General features: G+C 37.6%; 1 protein-coding gene across 1 annotated transcript; it reads right to left on the reverse strand.

Moving 5' to 3' along the window:
• Positions 1–1011: 1011 nt before the first annotated feature.
• On the reverse strand, positions 1012–3579 carry LOC131072929 (peroxidase 11). The gene is made up of 4 exons (XM_058009236.2): positions 3346–3579; positions 3054–3245; positions 1726–1891; positions 1012–1650 (listed from the first exon to the last, which is right to left on the reverse strand). The coding sequence occupies exons 1-4, from the start codon at positions 3568–3570 to the stop codon at positions 1241–1243; spliced, it is 993 nt and encodes a 330-aa protein (XP_057865219.2). The 5' UTR covers positions 3571–3579; the 3' UTR covers positions 1012–1240.
• Between the last annotated feature and the right edge of the window lie 17580 nt (positions 3580–21159).

Here is a 21159-nt window from a genome sequence, read left to right on the forward strand (position 1 = left end):
AAAATAATGATAATTAGCTCTAAACTTGATGAAAACATATGATAATTTTTACCAAATTAACACTTTTGGGTCATTGATTTTATCATTTGATGTTCTAGTTTAATTTTATTCTTGTTCATAGATTTGAACTTTGCATGCAGAAATGGTCTATATGTATAAATTGATGTTTGGAAATTGATTCCTTATTGTATAGAATCTACTACATAAAAGGTGTGGTGTTAAACAACAATCAAGATTTTTCTAAGGAATATTCTTCTTTGGTCAAGCCCTATCACTGATTCAACATTTTGGTGCAAATATTTGAAGACAACAAAAAATATAATGATTTCTAGGACATTAATTTAAGTTGATAGTTCACAATGTTCATGATATGTGATGCTTCTTGAGTGATAATACAAATTGGAATGTGAGCTTTCTAATAATTTTTCTAATCCTTATATGAAATTAGTACTTGTCCTTTTAAACATCACTTAATACACAACCTAAGACATTCCATGCTTAAGTCAATCTATAACAACTAGTTGGAAGGAGTTCTCTTGGATCAAGTACAATTTTAATTTGTTACTTTTGTGGTCATTCACAGGCTCGTGGAACTAAACTAAGACACTTTTATAATTATAGATTTAAGCTAGATAATAAATAAATAAACAAAGAATTAGAACTAATTCCTAATCATGCATATCAATGTCTAAAATCAAATTAAATTTAAAATTTACTACTTATAATAATCATTACAATAAAAATAACCCATCAAAATAAACATAAAATAAGTAATAGAAAACATATTTTTTACCATTAAACTTCTATAAATCCATCTAAATACACACAAATAAGAGATGTTAAAGTAATACAAAAATGTTTTGGATGAAGTAATATAGAAATAAATGGGTATATTTATGAATTTTTAAGCATAAATGTATGTTAGATAATACATAGTCTATTGGGCTATGGCCTAATTCTATGTTATTGAAAAATTAACATCTAAATTAGGATCATAAAGTGCTAGTCAAATGTCGAAATAAAAAAAAATACAATTCATTATCCAAAAGCTTGTATACAACTATTTATGACTATGGAAAAATCATACTAACTATCTAAATTAAGATTCAACTTCATTTCAATAGTCAAGAGCCTCTTAGATCTCAAACCAAACTTTGATTGAAATGAAAAGATATTTCTTCTCTTCAGCTATATGTTGTTATAGGGAAATTTTTTGATAAACATCCATGAAATGGAAGCATTAAAGTGGATCATTGACTGTGCGACAATTCTTTCGAACTTCACCAGTTACAAAAGTTAAAGGGTCGACTATGTTACTCATCTTCACCATTGATTCAGAGAATTGCTTCCAAAATCCCAAAGGATCGTGTGCATAGGATTCAACAATTTCTTTTGTTTCACTCCCTTCTGAATAAAGTGTCTGGTCAGAGTTGAGCAGTCCCAATCCTCTCACTAGGTTTATATAATAAGAATTGTCAAACAAAATTGGAGTTGGGAAATCCAGAGGCCAAACACCATTATCATTCCCACTTGGAGGGCACGCTGCTTTAACCATAGATAGATGTGGCTCAGAAAAAGCCATGCTTGCACTGTTATTATAAATTCTTGGCCTTATATTCTGGCATCGAGCGTTCCCAATTGTGTGACCACCTGCACTGCCTTGCACACATCAATATACAACTTACATCAAATTCTTGACAAATTCAAATTTCTCTTTTAGCTTACCCAGTAATGCCACCATGTCAACAGTTGAAAGTCCCTGCTTCTGAAATGATGTGATCAAAGTCTGTAAGTTTGAATTTGGTGTTGGAATGTTATTGTTGGCATCATTGAAGCTTGCAGTTGATGAGTCCTTTCTGCCTAAAGATACTTCCCAGTAAGGCCCTCCACTCTGCATGAATATAAAGTTAATTGTTTAAATTTTTATAATAAGGTTATTCTGAAATTAATAGTGTATATTTTTGAATCAATGTTTTAGATCACATTCAACAATTTTATCATAAGAATTAGGTTTTGTATCACTCTCATCAATCTATTATCAGGAAGAGGCTTCGTAGCACTCTATTTTGTATCACTTTTACATTTCAAATCACATCTAGTGATTCATCATCAGGGAGAGGTTTCATGTAGACAATGATCCATCATCAAGAAGATGTTTCGTGTCATACATTCCAAATCACACTCAATGATCCATTACTAAGAAAAATATCACTCTTACATTTCAAATCACACTAATGATCCATCACTATACAAACTATAGATTTTATCATTAGAAAGAGGTTTTGTATCACTCTCATCAATTGATCATCGAGAAGATGTTTTTTATCAGTCTATTTTGTATCACGCATATGTTTCAAATCACTTCCAATGATCCATCACCAAGAGGAGGTTTCATGTAGACAGCTATCCATCACCGGGAGGAGGTTTCATGTAGACAGATATCCATCATTAGGAAGAGGTTTCGTATCACTCTAATGTTTTGAATCACACTCAACAATCCATCATGAAAAAGAGTTTTCGTGTCAGTCTTACGTTTTGAATCACACTCAACGATCCATCATCAAGAAGAGGTTTTGTATAATGATAGACCATTGAGTATGATTCAAAACATAAGGGTGGTACAAAACCTTTTTTTAATGATGGAAACATAAGAGTGATACAAAACCTCTTTCTGATGATGGATTATTGAATATGTTTTGAAACATAAAAGTGATACGAAACTTCTTCTTGACGATGAATTGATGAGTGATCTGAAGCCTTAATTCCTCTCATCAGAAACAGGAGAGTGATACAAAACTTTTTCCTGATAATAGATTAATAAATTACTAAGTATGATCTGAAAAATATATCTTTAATCGCTATATGTGATGTGAAATGTTGATTCCTCTCATCAGAAAGTAAGAAGTGATACAAAACCTCTGCTTGATAATTGATCGCTGAATATGATCTGAAATGTCGAATTCATAAATATATACAATTGATTTCAAAAACAATATTTTGAATGTTACACGAACTGTTAAAATCTCATACCAACAATAAAGTAGTGGGCATACCAGCAGTACAGCATCCCGAGCAGCAATGGTGATAATATCCGCGCAAGAAACAACGCCGGGGCACTCACTTTCCAGTTTAGTTTTAATCAAATCAATGACGTCAAAACCTCTCGCAGAATTGATGTTTGCATTGGCTGTCTTCTCCCCTCGTAATGTTGGCGTGTCGTCCAAAAGCAAAGATGCGTCACAGCCCTGCATTTCATTCACACTTACTTTCTCTCCTAATTATACCAGAGAAATAGAAAAGAAGAAGAAAAAGAACCTTAAAAGAAGAAGAAGAAGAAGAAAGTACCTGAACAAAGCAATCGTGAAATTGAAGGCGAAGAAGAGAAGCGGCCATGCGAGGGTCTTTGAGAAGAGCGAGGTGCATCTCATTTCTTATGATGGGAAATGCACAGGGACAGCTTTTCTCGTAGTAATGGGGCATCAGAATAGGAAGATCTTGTGCATGCAAACAACTCATTTTATACGACGTTAAAACCAGAAGCAAAAGAATTACAGACATTGATTCGGCCATGATGTTATTAGCACTGGCCAGTTTCTGTCTTGCTTTCCTCTTTTTATATGTGGGGAGAGAATTTGTTGTGTTTCAATGTTATACGTAGAATTGTTTGGTCAAGAGCTGCTGCAACTACTTCCGGCTGTGATTATTATTTTTTTCAGAACTGTTCAACAACTCAAACAAATTTTTAGATTTCTCGTCATTTTATTAGTAAACGTGGATAAATATGGATTTTTCGTTTAGCTGTTGTAGGCTCTATGTTCAGGAATGGATATGCCGGCGACCAAATAAAACTTAAGATTTGATGCACGTCAATGTTTAACTTGTTGAAATGATTTTCCGCTGCTTCAACTCCAGGTATTTTATTTAGTTTTTTCCGTAGCCGGTGCCAGCAATGGATAAAGATTGTATTATGAAATGGCTTTACAAATATTTTATTAATTGCCTATAATTAAGTTATATAGTTTTTTATTTTAATAATTTTTAAAAGTTGTAGATTACTTCAATGAAAGAAAGAGAGATTTTTAATAGAATATTTAATTTAAATGATTTTTTAAAGTTGTAAATTACTTTGATGTAATAAGAAGATTAGATTTTTCAAAGAATATTTATTATTTTTTGATGGGTAAAAGTTCATTTTATTAATAAGTAAAAGTAGCTTAACTACAAACAAATATCTCTAAATTCATCAACCCAACTGTAGTAGAGCCCCAACTAACAGACTACCCACACGGAAAAATAAGACGGTAGCTCCACCTCTGGTCTTGACAACAAAATAGTAAACTAGTCATGGAGGCCACCCAATACCTAACCATTACAATGTGCACAGGCAACCAAAGAGACAAAGACCAAAAAGACTACACTATCTCATAGTGACATACCAAAACTAGCGAGAGATTAGGCTAGCTCAAGCATCATGACCCAATGAGGAAGCCTTTGCTCTGACCCCTCCACTAGATGACACACACACTCCCTTTGTCACCTTTGACCGCTTTGCACTCTATGAGCCCAATGAGCAACCACACATCCTCCTCGGCATCTTCTGAAGACCTAATACTCCCTGTGAAGCCACCGCCAACTCCTCTCTACACACACGATTCTCCACCGTATGCAAAAAGTTATTGATCTCCTAAAGCCCAATTTAGGTCATCGCTCTGCAAATCTCCTTGTCCTGGTCCGCACCCCATAAGAAGAAGGGGCACAAAGGGGGAATAGCCTCCCCAACATGAAGCCAATCACCCCTAAGAGACACTAAACCTTCACTAGACCAAGCAAGCATTAGAAACAACGTCAATCCCAAACACCATTCCTCTTAAACGCAAAGTGAGACAAGCCAAAAGACTTCATCCTTCAAACAAAGTTTTAAACACCATGCATTGAACATAGAAGTAATGTTTATGTATTGGTTCGATAACAATGAAACACACTCAAAAAGGACTCCCCAAGCACCACAAACACCCAATGCATGAACTCGTCATCTTTAAATTTGAAAACTCTCTTCAACCTATCCATTGTTGCGTTGCTCTAAAAAGCCACATTGGCTTAAGAGACTACAAGGAGAAATTGGTCTGCATTTTGCTAACCACCTACTCCACACACTCCAACAAACATGCAAAACCCATAGCACACCACAATCTTCACCAGCACGCCAAACAAACTCCACAAAGCACAGCACCTAACAAAACTCCACACATTGCTCAAAGTAAAAAATAGTGGCATCCTGCTTAGGAACATAAATGTCCAAAGGTACTACTTGCGTACCATCCACCAAGGCCAACCCAACTTCCACCCTGTCATCAAGGCGATGTATCCAAATCTTTTCTTCAATCTCCACATTTAACTCCACCACCTACTTTGAGAGTATGTTTGCCTTCGTATTACCCAATCAGTGAATGTGCGAGATTTTGAACTCCTTGAATGAATTTAGAAGTTCTCAAGTTGCCTTCACTACCTTGTCAATCTTCCAATTGTCTAAGTCATCCTGAATGATCACATTAGTGATAACCTATGAGTCACCTTCCAAATGGATCAACATTACTAAAAGTTTTTTCGCTAAATTGACCCCGAGGGTCGCGCTAGCCTCCGCGACAATGTCAATATTGGTGTAAATTATGTCTCATAATCACACTTTACTTAAGCTGACTTACGATAATGCATCTCATAGTAGTTTGCATATGAGACACTTATGAAAGTGTGCACATAGGAAAGTTGCTTGTAGGAGAAATTCCACCTTTTGTGGTCTTATCTTGTTGTCACATTCCACCTTCAGTGGGTGATCCACCTCTTGCGGAATATTTACCTACCCTTGTTTCTCATTGGGCCACATGTCATGATCATGTGCTCACATATCCATATTTTGTTGCCTTTAAAAGCAAGCTCATCTTCATTGTATGGTTTATCCAATTGATCACATTTTGTATCTTGATGAGAATACAGTTTGTTCTTATCAATCTTTTGTCTCTCTCGTTTGTGTTATTCATTGTGCTCTAGATCTTGGTTATATTTGACAAATCCTTACATGGTATCAAAGCCATTGGGGATTCATTGAGTAGTCTTTTTGGAGACATCTTGGTGTGTTTGATTTTTAAATTTCAGGAGCGATGCAATTTGGAGGCATCCTATATCAATTTCGACCTCACCTTCGAGTCTAAGAGACTATTTCCATGAATTTTGAGTATAAATTTGCCTATTTTTGGTGAAAGTTAATTTCGAGGCATCGGAGGAAAAATTTCCCCTATTGGGTTGTACGAGTTTATGTACCTATATACAGGTCTTGTTGGCCCTTTTCCTACCGACCCATGCTTAGTTCTCCCACCAGCGTTACTCACTCCCTCGCTTGTCGCTCACTCCATCGTTGGTGTTGCTCAGTCCACCGCCGATATTGCTCACTCCACCGTTGATGTTGCTCACTCTTTTGGCAACGTCGCTCGCGCCACCACCGGCTAAGCTTCTACTTGGCGCTTCTCCTTGCTCTGACGCCTCCACCCACTATCGGAATTCTCCACCACTGGCCACTGCACAACGTTGTACTCCTCCGTCGAGAAACCGCCACCTGGGCCATCACCAGCCAACTGCCAATCAAGCTGCCATGCGACACACAAGTATTCGCCCACGTGACGTCCCTCTTTGCAACTTAGCACTCTCTTATTAGTAGCAACTGGACACGTCATCGCATAGTTGTTTCCCACATCAGCAAGACGACAAATTAGTAGGTGGTATCACTACATAGGTGCTACTTCAGTTTCATCTTTATGGTTTGTACCTGCCATGTAATCCAGCCACGTGTCACTCTTTCATTGGGCAACGTCATTACTCTGTATGATACAGACTGCCACATAGGCAAGGAGGTTTTTTTGGCGCGACAATCATACGATTGTCAAATTTAAGCCAATGTTTTACTAACATCAGCACTTCTTGAAAAAAATTGGACCCCTTACCATTGAGCTTTTTGACTTTGCAGTCCAACTTAAAAGGCTCATATCTTAGTCATTTTGAAGCCTCTTTAAGTGCAATATTTTTTTATTTGGCTTAATTTTTAGTGCTCTTTGCAGTGGTGTGGTTAGTTTTTTAATTTTGGTAGACAAATTTTTCAAATTTTCAATTTTTCACAATTGTACATGTTCAATCCTCGATTCTACAACTTCTCGAGAATCGTTCGGGCTCATACGACCTCCTTTTCAGGTGTGATTTTTTTTTAAGTGCATAATTTTTTGTCTTCTTTCACATGGTGCTATTAGTTTTTCACCAATTTGAGTAGAAATTGTACTTTCAAAATTTAATCTTTTTTGGCCTATTTGGTACTTGTAATTTATTTGGATCTCAGTTTAGATCTCTTGCATTATTGGTTTTGAGTCTCTTATAGCCTATATGAGGCAATTGTAAGTTGAAATCAGAAGTCCACTTTACCCTTGTTTGCAAGTGGCCATTGTATACGCACTAGTTATAAAGTGTCAAATCGTCATTTTATGGGGGCTTCTTTGATTGAGTGAATTTAGGGGGGTATCTTATGTGATTGTACCTTTCTCTATCTTTTTCTCTTTCATTTTGTTGCTAAGGGTTCACCTAAATTTCCACTTTTAACTCCACATAATTATGCATCATGGAAAATTAAAGCATGGAGTAAGCTAATGAAAAAATGACTCGTTCATTATATAAATGGAACAATAACAACACCAGTAGATCCTAAAGTTGATCCTAATCCTCACATGGAATGGCTCACTAAAAATTCTATTGCTCTTGGAACTTTGAGGACGTATGTATCAGATGACCTCATTTTTCGTATTGATAAATATACTACAATTAAAGAGGCCTGGGATGTATTTGAAAAATTGTATGGCCAAGTTGACGAGATTAGAGGCTACAATCTTGATAGTGAACTCACAATATTGGATCCCAATTATTTTGATTCAATCCAAGATTATGTCATGAAAGCAACTAAGCTAAGAGAAAAGCTTAAGGATTCCGGCATTGACAAGAAGTGTGAGATTTTGCCAAGATCTAGAGGCAATGGAAAGCACAAATAAAAAAGAACAAAATAGATGATAGGAATAAACTGTATTCTATCAAGATGCAAAATGTGATCAATTGGATCATCAATCGTTAATCAATTACATACAATGTAGATGAGCCTGCATATATAGGCAAGGCAATATAGATATGTGAGCACACAAACATGACATGTGGCTCAATAAGAAACAAGGTTATGTAGGAAATAGGCGTGGTAGGTAGGAGAAACAATAAAATATTCCACATGAGGTGGATCACCCACCGAAGGTGGAATTATCACTCCACAATAAGTGGATATAATAGAGTAGTAACAAGATCACACCATAAAAGGTGGAAATTCTCCTACACACACTATCCCAATGTGGCACAAACACCCAAGTGTCTCATACCCAAACTACTATGAAATGCATTTCCTAAGTAAACTTAAGTAAGGTGCAATAATATCCAACATGAATAATTATTTACACCTAAGCGCAACTTAGGGGAATGCACTTAAGTCTACAATGCAACTAAGCAATGCAAGATGGGTCCTGACTAGAAGGCCATGTTAGGTACCCATGTACAAATGCAAATGCATGCAAACCAATGCAATGAAATCTCTCACAAAGCGAGGAAAGAGAGAAAAACCCAATAGGAAAAAACCCTCCCCCAAAAGAGAGATGATATCTATACAAGAGAACTCTCATAGAAGTATGTGAGGAACAAAACCCCATGTGAGGAAAAAGTCCCCCCCATATGAGAGAAGAAGAGAAGCTAAGAAGCCCCCCCTCAATGTAGAATCTGCACCAATGATAGAAGCTCGATGATGTATGAAGAAACTGTTGCACGAACGTCGAATAACATTCTTCCCCTTAGGAAGAAACAAAACCAAAGGTGTATCCATGAAGTCTCCCCAATCATGAAGGGAAGATGTGTGAAAAAAACTCATGATGAATGGAATCTCTGAAAAACTGCTCAAGTGTCCCCATGTCGATGCTGAAAGATACCTCCTCCAAAGGTAGTAAACTGGTCCACACTGCTGAAAAATGTACTCCAAGATCTAGTGGAGATGAATGTAGAACAAGTCCCAAAGACTCACATGTCTCCTCTAAACATAAAGAGACCTCCTCCAGCTGTTGTGCATAAGTATCCACAATCATGTCAACTTTGAAAGAATGATCATGTAGAGAATGAACAAGAGGGTCAGAGTGTTCCCTCGCAACAATCAAAGAAGGATCATCTTCATGAAAGACAAGATGAATATCATCAATGATGTCTCCCAAATCTCCAATGTAGGATTCCACAAATAAACCCGCAATGTCTATCAAGTAATCATCCCACGAATCTGAAGCTGGAAGACAAGATATAACTTGTTGCACTGAATCACATGAAGGCAAAATTGTCGCACTATCTGCATCATTAGGTGCAATAGGTGATGTGATATCAATAGGAGAAGATGAAACACAAGATTCAAGAACGGGGTCACATGTGAGAATCCCCCCAAGTTCAAGTACCCAAAGTTCTCCTCAAAATCTGAATGATCACAAGAAGTGTGATCATCATGTGTAGAAGCATCATATGTGAAATCATCATCATCAACAAAATCTGAAAAGGAGTATAACCGAGATGCATGATCAACCACCCCAGTCGCAATGATGACTCTAGTCTCCAAGTCTCTAATGAAAACTGACTTAGGTGTGAACTCCATAATTCTCTTAGTTGCACCATGTGTGATTTGATAGATGGAAAGGATATTGTTTGTCAAATGGGGTACACACAACACATCATTGAAGGATTTATCCCTAATGGCAATAGATCCTTTCCCATCACATCCATGTATGTATGATTGCCCATCAAAATATGTGGCATGGTGCAAGGCTCAAATGTAGAGAACATAGACTGCAAAGATGCCATATGATGAGAAGCCCCTGAATCTAGAAGTCATCTCCCTAAATAATGACTTGTAGTAGCACAAAGAGCTTTTCCTTTTCTTATCCCAAAAGAGTGAGTCTTCCCACTTGTAGAAGCCATGAATGCTTGCCCTTTCCCTTTTAAATGTGTGGAAGTGGAAGTTGATGAATCATCCTTCTTGTAGATATTAGGCAAATCAATGTTATGCTTTTTGAGGATATGTGTGAGCTCATCAATCTTCTTAGAATGGCAACGACGCTCCTCATGACCAAACTTTTTACAATAGGCACGAGTAGGTTTCTCTCTCTTTGGTGAATTATCCCTCTTGGAAGAGGATGAATCCCCTTGTTGTGGAGAAGATGGTGCTTTGTCCTTAGGATTTGATTGCCATTTCTTCTTGTTGGAGTTGTCCTTTCCTTGATTTCCTTTGTTCCCTTGATTTGCCACTAATGCTTGAGACTTAGAAGTCTTAAGAATGCCCATGCTTATCAACTTAGTTTGTTCCATCATCAAGATTTCGATGAAAGCATCAAATGTAGGCATTGTGTAGCTTGCCAAGCATCCTTGATTAGAGTACATTTCTCAATATGGAAAATGAGATCCTTTAATACATACTTTCTTAAGGTACCAATTGTCTGATATTTTTAGTGAGCCAATCTAAGTGACCAACAGGATCAGCCTTAGGATCAACAGGAGCAACAATAGTTCCATCAATATAATGAGTTAGTCATTTTTCCATAAGTTTAATCCATGCATCAATTTTCTAAGTAGCATAATTATGAGGAGTTAAGAGAGGAAACTTAGAAAAACCTATAGCAGCAAAAAGGAAGGAACGCAAGAGCACAAAAGACACCCCCCCAAATTCACTCAATCAAAGTAACCCCCCCAAAAAAATAATGATTTGGTACTTTATACTTAGTGCGTGTACAATGGGCCACTTGCAAAACAAGGCAAGGTGGACTTCTGATTTCAATTTTACAACTTCTCAAAATGAGATATAAGAGACTTCAACAAATACTGCTAGTGATCTAAACTGAGATCTAAGCAAAATACAAGTACCAAATAGGTCAAAAAACAAACAAATACTGAAAGTACAATTTCTACTTAAAATCACTGCAAACAAATGGCAGATTATAAAAGTAGACAAAAAATTATGCACTTTCAAAAAAAAGGCACCTGAAAAGGAGTCTATATGAGCCCAAACGAAGCCTCCAAAGTTGTAAAAATCGGGATTTCACGATTTCAGAAAAACCTGTATCCGAAATCAGAAAACTCCAACACCACTGTACAGATCATGAAATTCTACCCCAAAACAAAAAAAAAATTGCTCGAAAAAAGGATCCGGATGAGTGAGATATCACTATTTGAAATTGCCTGCAAAATTATAATTTCTAGAACATTTATGTCGCAGCTTCAAACTTCAAATGTGTTTAGATTTGGCCTTCAAAGTCCGATTTGATGAAACAAAAGGTAAAACTGACTTTTTTGGACCTCCTCAATCCAACGATAATCTCAGATTTGACCCATCAGGCTTCAATAATAACTTGCAATAGAAAGCTCCAAAATACACAACCCCAAATAGCATCAAATTTCTCTCAATTGGCAAACCAATGACACTCCAATGGCTCTGATACCATTTGAGATTTTGCCAAGATCTAGAGGCAATGGAAAGAACAAATAAGAGAGAACAAAATAGATGATAGAAATAAACTGTATTCTATCAAGATGCAAAATGTGATCAATTGGATCATCAATCGTTAATCAATTACATACAATGTAGATGAGCCTGCATATATAGGCAAGGCAATATGGATATGTGAGCACACAAACCTGACATGTGGCTCAATAAGAAACAAGGGTAGGTAGGAAATAGGTGTGGTAGGTAGGAGAAACAATAAAATATTTCACATGAGGTGGATCACCCACCGAAGGTGGAATTATCACTCCACAATAAGTGGATATGATAGAGTAGTAACAAGATCACACCATAAATGGTGGAAATTCTCCTACACACTATCTCAATGTGGCACAAACACCCAAGTGTCTCATACCCAAACTACTATGAAATGCATTTCCTAAGTAAACTTAAGTAAGGTGTAATAATATCCAACATGAATAATTATTTACACCAACAAGAAGGATGCTCAATTGGTTTACAACTTGTTGGACAAGCTTCCATCAGAGTATGCATTAGCTTTCGTTTCTAGCTTTCATACCCATCAATTGACTTTAAGTGTCTCATTCACTCCACCATCATTTGATGCATTCACAGAGATGTTGATACTTGAGCAATCAAAGTTGATCGGGATGGGGATTCTCAAGCCTTCAAAGTCCAAGGCTTTGGTGGAAAATCAAGGGAATCAAAGGAATCAAGCGAAAGGCAAGAACCAAAAGTAGTCAAAGCCACAACAAGATAGACCACAATCATCCTCTCCACAGAAAGGCAATTCTTCATCATCTTCCAAGAAGGGGTACACACCTAAGGAGTGACCACCTTGTGAATATTGGAAGAAAAATGGTCATGATGAGCATCATTTCCACACCAAGCAAATTGATGAGTTGACAAACATCATTAAGAAGAACAATATCAATTTGTCATCTGTCTACAAGAAGAAGGAATCATCTCCTTCCACATCCTCTCAGTCAAAGGGAAAAAGGCAAGCATTTGTGGCTAAAACAGTTTCTTCACGGCAGTGGATACTTGACTCGGGTACCTCGTATCACATGGGTTCTACAAAGGAGCATTATTTTGATCGGAGCCATCGAAGGTACCTCAAATTTTCATTAGTGATGATACACAACTGGAGGTTGAATGGAAAGGTTAGGTTGCCATGGATGATGGAACATTTGAGAATGTTCTCTATGTTCCTAACTTGACCACCAACCTTCTCTCTATCTACCAAATCACTCACTATGGGAATGGGAAGAAAGTTGAGTTCACACCTGATTTAGTTGTGGTAAAAGAACTTGAGAATGACACCTTGGTAGCAATGGGACAAGCCAATCACAATTCACGTCTTTATTCATTCTCCCACTTTGTGCCTTGATCTCCTTCCATGGCCTTGCTCACTCATTCAGATTCAGAAAGTAAGCTATGTCATGAGCAGTTTGGTCAACTCAACTACCGCTATCTTCAATAGCTTAGCTCTAAGGACATGGTCACAGGTCTACCTCAAATCATTTTTTCAAAGGGTGTATGTTCAGGGTCTTCCATGGGCAAGCATCTTGAAGAGAAGTTTGATAAGGAGAAATCTTGGAGAGCTTTAGAAGTTCTTCAAATTGTTCACAATGATGTAGCAAGTTTATTTCCAATACCTTCATTTAGCAAGGCCTGCTATGTTCTCACCTTCATTGACGACTACTCTCGCTTCACTTGGTTCTAATTTCTTGTACACAAGAGTGAAGTGTTTGATATATTTCTATCCTTCAAGGCTCATGTGGAGAAGCAATTAGGGAAGTTAATCAAGATCCTTCGCATAGACAATGGACTTGAGGAATATTATACTCTTGAGGGGATTGATCTTCAACATTGAGCTGCCTACACTCCACAACAGAATGGTGTTATGGAAAGGAAGAATAGAACCCTCAAGGAGATGGCTAGCTGCATGATTCATGCTCGCTCTCTTGGTCCATCTTTTTGGGCAGAGGCTATCAGTTGCGCCACACACATCCAAAACCAAGTTCCCCACAAATATTTGAAGGGCTTCACTCCTTTTGAGGCTTGGTGTGGTAGAAAACCGATTGTGAGACATTTTTGAGTCTTTGGGTGTACAACACGGTCTCGTATTCCTATGCAGAAACGCAAGGCATGAGATATTCATTGAGAGGAGTGTTCACTTTGAGAAAAGCTCTCATAGATTGGCCTCACTTCCTCCTCCACCTTCCTCCATTGTGGATAGTGATGATAGTGACTCAGATGATGATACTCCCTCAACTTTGACTCGCAAGGTCCACTTACAGTTGAGGAAACTTGTCCTCCATCTTCTCCTAGACCTCTTTGGGCTCGACAAACACTTGAGTCAACAAGTTCTCTTGTTGGGGATCCTTCACATACTTAGAGGACTCGATCACAGCATCAGGAGCTTCCACATGATTACATTGCATTTTCTTCTAATCCATAGACATTTCAGGAAGCAGCAGGGCTTTTGAGTGGGACTTAGCTATAGAGGAAGAGTATAGTTCCTTGATGAGGAACAATAGTTGGGAGTTAGGCCGTCTCCCTAAGGGGAGAAAGATGGTTCAATGTAACTCAATATATCAGACCAAGTTTGCAATGGATGGTAGTGTGGATAAGTATAAGGCTCGGCTTGTTGCGAAAGGTTTCTCACAAGTTCCTAGTGTTGACTATATCTAAAGGTTATAAAGAAAGATGCTCCTGAAAGGTCTCTTGCTACAAAGAGTAGGAAGAAAGATCAAGAAGGGTTAATTTGATTGGTGAGACTTGGGTGGAATCTGGCTCTATAAAGACCATTGATTGCCACTTCTCTCCTTCTCAAAAATGACTATTCTATCTTGGAATGTTAGAGGGTTGATAGCATCCCTAGACAAAAGTCTATTTGGGAGTCGATTGGATCTCATGTTCCTGATGGGGTGTTTATCTAGGGAACGAATTTATCTGTGGATGATATGTTAAGTAAGGCAAGTAGAATTTGGGATCGAATTCATTGTCAGTGTATTGAGGCTCAAAGTAATGTATTGAGGCTCAAAGTAATTAAGGAGGTTTGGCCTGTCTCTGGGACCCTCGAAATATTGTTCCTTTCTGGTGGATTTCTAGCAGGTCTTTTATCTCAATGGTTGCTATTAGTTGTGAATCTGCAGAAAAGATTCTCTTCACCAATGTTTATGCTCCTTTAGATATTGTTGGAATCTTTGTGCTCTGGTCTCATATAAGATATGTTCGATCTCTTCCCCCTTTAGGTCCTTGAATAAGTGCAAGGGATTTTAATGCAATCTCCAGCCTTGGTGAAAAAAGGGGTGGTAATGTTAGGATTGATGCTTCTGTTGAGCTTCTAAGGGATAATATTGAGTTCCTGAGGGTTGTGGATGTTAAGCCTTCTAATAGATTATTTACTTGGAACGATAGAAGGCGTGAAGAGGAGGCTATTGCAGAAAGACTAGTCTCTTAATATTGGATGAGTGATAACTGGGTTATTAATTCTGAGATTTTAGATTGCAAAGGATCTGATCATTGGCCAATCAAATTTAATGTTTCTCATTTTTGTATCTTAAAAAATCATTCCTTCAAGTTTTAGTTGATGTGGCTTTGTAATGTTTTTCACATGAGGAAAGGGAAAGCTCCTGGACTGAATGGGTTTCCGATTGAGTTCTATCAAGATTTTTGGGATATTATCAAATTGGACTTATTGGAGGTGGTCCCAAAGTCTCAGAGGAATAAGCAAATGCTTTGTGCTTTGAATGCGACTTTCATTGCACTCATCCCCAAGTGTGATGGGGCTAGGCCGGTTTCGCCCTATCTCTCTTTGTAATGTGATTTACAAGATCATTTCTAAGTCGATACTAGAAAGGTTGAAGAATTGGCTTGGGGATGTCATTTCTGAGGAGCAGAGTGGGTTCGTGGAGGGTCGCTAAATCTTGGATGTTGTGGTCATTGCTACTGAGACCATTCATTCTATGGCAACCTCCAAGGAAAAAGCTATGTTTATTAAGATAGATATGGCAAAGGCATATGATAGTCTGTTGGTCCTTTCTCCAAAAGATTCTTAGGGCTTTTGGCTTCGCTGATGAATGGGTCCAATGGGTAATGAGTTGTGTTTTGTCTACCTCTTTCTCTGTGCTAATTAATGGAGATCATACTGAGTTGTTAGGTGCATCTAGGGGTCATCGTCAGGGGGACCCTCTCTCCTCGTACTTATTCATTCTTTTGGCTGAGGGTCTGGGGAGGTTGATTAAGCATAATGTGGGTCTAAGTATTATTCAAGGTTGGAGTTGGGGTAATGACATGCCTCTTCAGTCCCATTTGCAGTTTGTTGATGACACGACCCTGATGGGACTAGTTCAGATCAGAGAAGTTATAAATCTACGTAAAGTTTTGGATGTTTATCTTGCTGCTTCAAGCCAGTTAATCAATGAGGGTAAATCTTTCATCCTCTTCTTCAACACACCTGGAACTATTCAGAGGAGGATTGCTCATATCTTGAGATTCTAGGTCGATTCTCTTCCCTTGACTTACCTGGGTACTCCTATCTCTATTGGTAATCCTCCCAGGGACTCGTGGCAGGGTATCTTGGACAAATTTCGCATGAAGATTGAACATTGGAATAACAGATGGTTATCCTTTGCTGGGCGGGTTCAACTGATCCAGTCGGTAATTCAGGCTCTTCTGATTTATCGGTGTATGCTCCAAGTGGCCCCTAAGTGGTTTGTGAAGGGATTGGATTCTCTAGCAAGGCAATTCTTATGGCAACATGTCCTCCTATTAATGGTGCCTTGTCAATTGGGACTTGGTGTGTAGCCCGAAACAGTCGAGTAGGCTTGTCTTAAGGCAGTCTGCTTTATTTGGGGAAGCTTTGGCGGCTAAATTGTACTGGAGGTGGTGTGTTGAATAGGATCGAGGCTGGGCTAGGATTTTGTCTAACAAGTATATGCAAAGGATCCCGAGGGAGGAAATTCCAAGATATCTACTTGCCGAAAAAGGCTCAACAATTTGGAGCACTCTCAAGAAAGGGGTTGCACTTATAAAGGAAAGATTTTTTTGGATATGTAAGAAGGGGGAAGAGGTGCTTTTCTGGTTCGACTTTTGGGATGGATACCCCCCCCAATCATTGATCAGTTTCCTAACCTTGGGAATCTTTGCCAGAGGTTCCTGGAGGCAGGGTGGTCTAGAGTGAGTGACTTTAAGGCTGTTTATAGGTGTGGGCGTTTGGAGTTGGAGCGGTGGAAGGTTCCTAATGAATGGTTGGTTGTTAGTATGGATGAAGATTGTGCTGAGCTACATGGCATTTTGGCGAGTAGACATTGTAGTTCCCTTAAAGATAGGGATAGACTTGCTTGGTCCTCGAATCCTAAGGGCGTCTTTATTGTGGCCAATGGGTACCAGGAGTTGTTGTCTCGTAGATTGGAGAGGAGGGAGGTGCATTGGTGGAAATATGTGTGGAATAATTTCTCTGGGCCGAAGTGTAACTGTTTTGCTTGGACTTTGGCTTTGAATAGATGTCTAACATGGGATAATATTCACAAGCGTGGCTTCCTTGGGCCTTCCATTTGTGTTTAGTGTGGTAATGGGGAGGAGGATTCTTTACACCTGTTCTTCAGATGTCCTTTCTCGCTGCTAATATGACATTACTGGTGGGGGTGTGGAAGCACCCTTGTGTTCGAGCAATTTGGGCAGCCTTCCTATTTTGTCCTCTTTTCCCCAGACTGTCTAGCACATCGGGCCTATTTTCATACTTTGGCAGATTTGGCTAGAGAGGAATAGGAGGATCTTTAGAAAAGTCAGACTGTTAGTTCAGCAAGTGTGGAATAGAATCATTGGAATGATTCGGAAGACGATGGAAGCTAAATGTGAGGTAAATTTTCCTCTAGATAGAGGAGAGGCCGATATTGTGAGTAGGTTGGGTTTGCAAGAGATGTCTCTCGTCTCAACTTGTGTCAGAAGAGGTAGACGTGCTATGAAAAAGGTTCAAAGGGTGGGAAGGTGGATGCCCCCTCAAGATGAGTCCATCAAGATTAACACCAATGGCTCCTCTAGGGGTAATCCAGATCTTGTTGGTAGGGATAGTATGGGGAGGTGGTTTTCTTCTTTTCAGTGCATAAAAGGTAGTAGTCTAATAATTTTATGGAGGGATTAGCAATTTTCTATGCATTGGAGCGTGCTTTTGAGTTGAGGTGGTGGAAGGTTTATTAACTTGTTGATTGAGCAGAAGGTGAGTAGGATTAATTGACAGCTGGCAAGGATTGTTAACCAAATTCTACAAATTAGTGTTATCATGGAGAAGGTGTCTTTCATCCACATTCCTTGTGAATGGAATAGAGCAGCTGATTATTTGTCTAAGTGGGCTTCAGAACATGGTGATGATTGGAAAGTTGAGGGTTAGGAGCATCTCCCCATATTACTATCAAGACTTGCATAAGATCTTTGTTGAGGATATGGATAGTTATGAAGTTGGTTGATCTTTGTTTGGGCTTGTGGTTCTTTTTTGGGGCTTTGAGGCTCTGGTTTTCTTTTGTAATTCTTGTTTCTAATTATCAATGAAGTTTTTACCCCTTTATTCGAAAAAAAAATTATAGTAATAATAATAATTTAAAGATATGGTATAATAATAATAATATAAAGAAATGATATAATAATAATAACTATTATTTTTAATATATTTTTTTGCTTTAGTGAAGAGTTCAATAGAAATAAACTATAAAAAAACAGTAATCTTAATAATAATAAATTATTATTACAATATCATAATATAACAATAATTTAATATTAATTACAACATAATAATATAATTATGCCGAAGGTGTTAATAAAAACTAGAAGCATTAAATTTAACATTTTTATGACACTTAAAAATGAAAAGAAAAAAATATTTCACTTATTCTCCTTTCTATCTACATCACACTAATAATTAACTTCCTAATTATGTCAATCTAATATTATAACAATATAAAAATATGAATATAATAATAATAATTAGTCTTAATAATTTGGTTTTGCTTTGTTGAAGAATTTAATAGAAATATAATAATATAATAATATCTTAATAATAGTTTTAAATTGATTACATTATATAATAATAGTTTAGTATTTAATATAATATAATATGATACCTTTTGGGCATACTTTACCTATATTTCTAGGCATACTAGTTTACTAGAATTGTATTTAAAAAATCTTACATTTATCTAAAAATAACTTTAGAAAAAAAATTTAAATAAAATATATATTTTGATACTCCACTTAAACATAAAATAATACTATTATATTGTATTTCTTTTAGTATATGAAAGTTTTTTAAAAAATAGTAATTAATTTAAAGTACAAAATTAGAAAATTATCTCTCATCTTCTTTTACATTTTTTATTTTTTTATGTTAACATAATTGATAAATAGACTATGTACAAAATTCTTGAAGTTGAACCAATTTGCATATATTTACTTAGATAAGTGACATTATAATTGTACAATTGTAGAGTAGAATGTCTAATTATTTGATTTTATTTTATCAATAAAGGCATAGCAAAAGACAGATATTTGAAACCAATCGCTAAATATGCACAAAGAGGGAAACTAGCTTCAATGCCCACAAAATTATGAGCTCGGTATGAAAATAAGTTTATCTTAAAAAGCATTAAACCCTATACAGCTTCTTCATCAATTCAAAATATCTTCAGAGTTTAGAGCAACAATAATCAAAAACTTGTCAGAGTTTTAAGAGTAATTTCAACAAAAATTATCTTAATTTTTTCTAAAAAACTAAAAGACCCAACAAGCAACTCAAGGCTTAGCAACGTGTCAAAGGAAAACACCCAGCATGAGAAACCTATCTGTTTAAGGATCTTCTTTTGGCTCAACAAGGGGCATTGGGGCTCTGCATCTTCCATGGCCTCTGCTCGAAGGGTGTCATCGGCCTCGGCCAGATCTGCGACCCAAAGCTCTACTGCCACCTCTCCTGCCTTATTCAGCAAGGGGTTCCTCTTCTTCTGCTTTTGGGGGCAAGACTCCATTCAGCCTAGCAAATTCAAGGAGCTCTTCCTCCCTGCCCAAATCTTCTAGATTCTCTCCAAGGAAGCGCCATTTGAGAAATCTAAGCCCCATACCTGCGAATGATTTGTGCTTGTCAAGGTCCTTGCCAGTAAGGTCGAGCAGAAAAGGATAAAATTTGATGAGTTACTAGAGATCATTGAAAATAATTCTCTCATTCGACCGAGGAGCCCCTGAATCATGACGCACCTCTTGGTGAGGGTTCAAACTGCTTGCTTATCGAGCTTCAAGTCCATGAGGGAGGCAATAAACCTAGATGAAAAACTAATGTTGTCACGAGAGTATTCCTCCCTGCTAATATGTCCACTGCTTGGGATGAACTTTACAGCCAGGATGATTGTTGGCTCTGGATAAAGTAGTAGAGACTTCAGTCTTAAATCCGTGATTTTTCTGAATGGAACTTGTCAAGTGGAAGCCGAAAGGGAGATGGGAGTGTCTACACCGAAGCATGAAATTAGCCTTGGATAGACACTCTTTATGAACCTAAACAACTCCTCACCAGACATGGCTTCCGGATTCTTTGTCACCTTGATGGTTGTCGAGAGAGAATAGTTAATAACTTGCAAAGAAAGCTTAGCAAAGGCTTGGCAACACTTTCTTCAACATGCATTTATGAGAAATGCCTTGCAATGAATTCGTATGCAAAGGTGGTGAAGGATATATGTCTCTAACAATGTCAAATCTCTCGGTTGATGAGTTGATGTCTATATCGTGGACAACGCATGCCTCGTACTAAGAATGACAGCTGCCAGAAGCTGGCTTTTCGCGAGGCAGGTGGGATAATTCAATTTTAACAAGAGCAAAAATAAATGACGTCACCGCTAGCATGTCTAATCATCTCTTGGAGTTCGCGGAAAAGCTTGAATTCAAAAAAGTAGTTGTTCCCCAAACTTTAAAGCCAAGGATTAAGTTTCAAAAATATGGGAAGGAAAGGCTAGGGACATTTTTGGTTGCTTTGAGAAATCCTGCCATGCTCACATCAAAATAGAAGAAACCATTGCTGTGGAATTAAAACCTCTATATGTTAACCTTGATGATTGCCTCCATGTTTACACCAATGAATAGAAATGCCTTCTACTGCAGATTTTGAGAGAACATCTACCTCTGTGTTTGCTTTTCTGTAGATATGTTTAGCCTCATATTGCTCTAGCTTCGCCAAATTTTCAGTTATGCTATCCAGAATTGCTTGTAGCCATCAATTTGGAGTTTTCTACAATTTGATTGCATTGATTGCATTGATTGCTATCTCTGAATCTCCCTCCACTATGATGTTTCTTAACCTATGATGCAATCCAATAAACCCAACATTAAAGCTTTAAATTCTGCTATATTATTGGTGTCCGATGGCATTGGCTTGGCCATTTTCCCAATGATTGACCCTCAGTGGTCTCTAATCACATATCCTATGCCTGAGGGGCTTGGGTTACCTTTGGAAGCTCCGTCAAAATTTTATTTTAAGCATCCATGCTTAGAAGGATTCCAAATAGCTTCCT

Source organism: Cryptomeria japonica, chromosome 3 (genome assembly GCF_030272615.1).
Source record: "Cryptomeria japonica chromosome 3, Sugi_1.0, whole genome shotgun sequence".
In the NCBI taxonomy this organism is placed as follows: domain Eukaryota; kingdom Viridiplantae; phylum Streptophyta; class Pinopsida; order Cupressales; family Cupressaceae; genus Cryptomeria; species Cryptomeria japonica.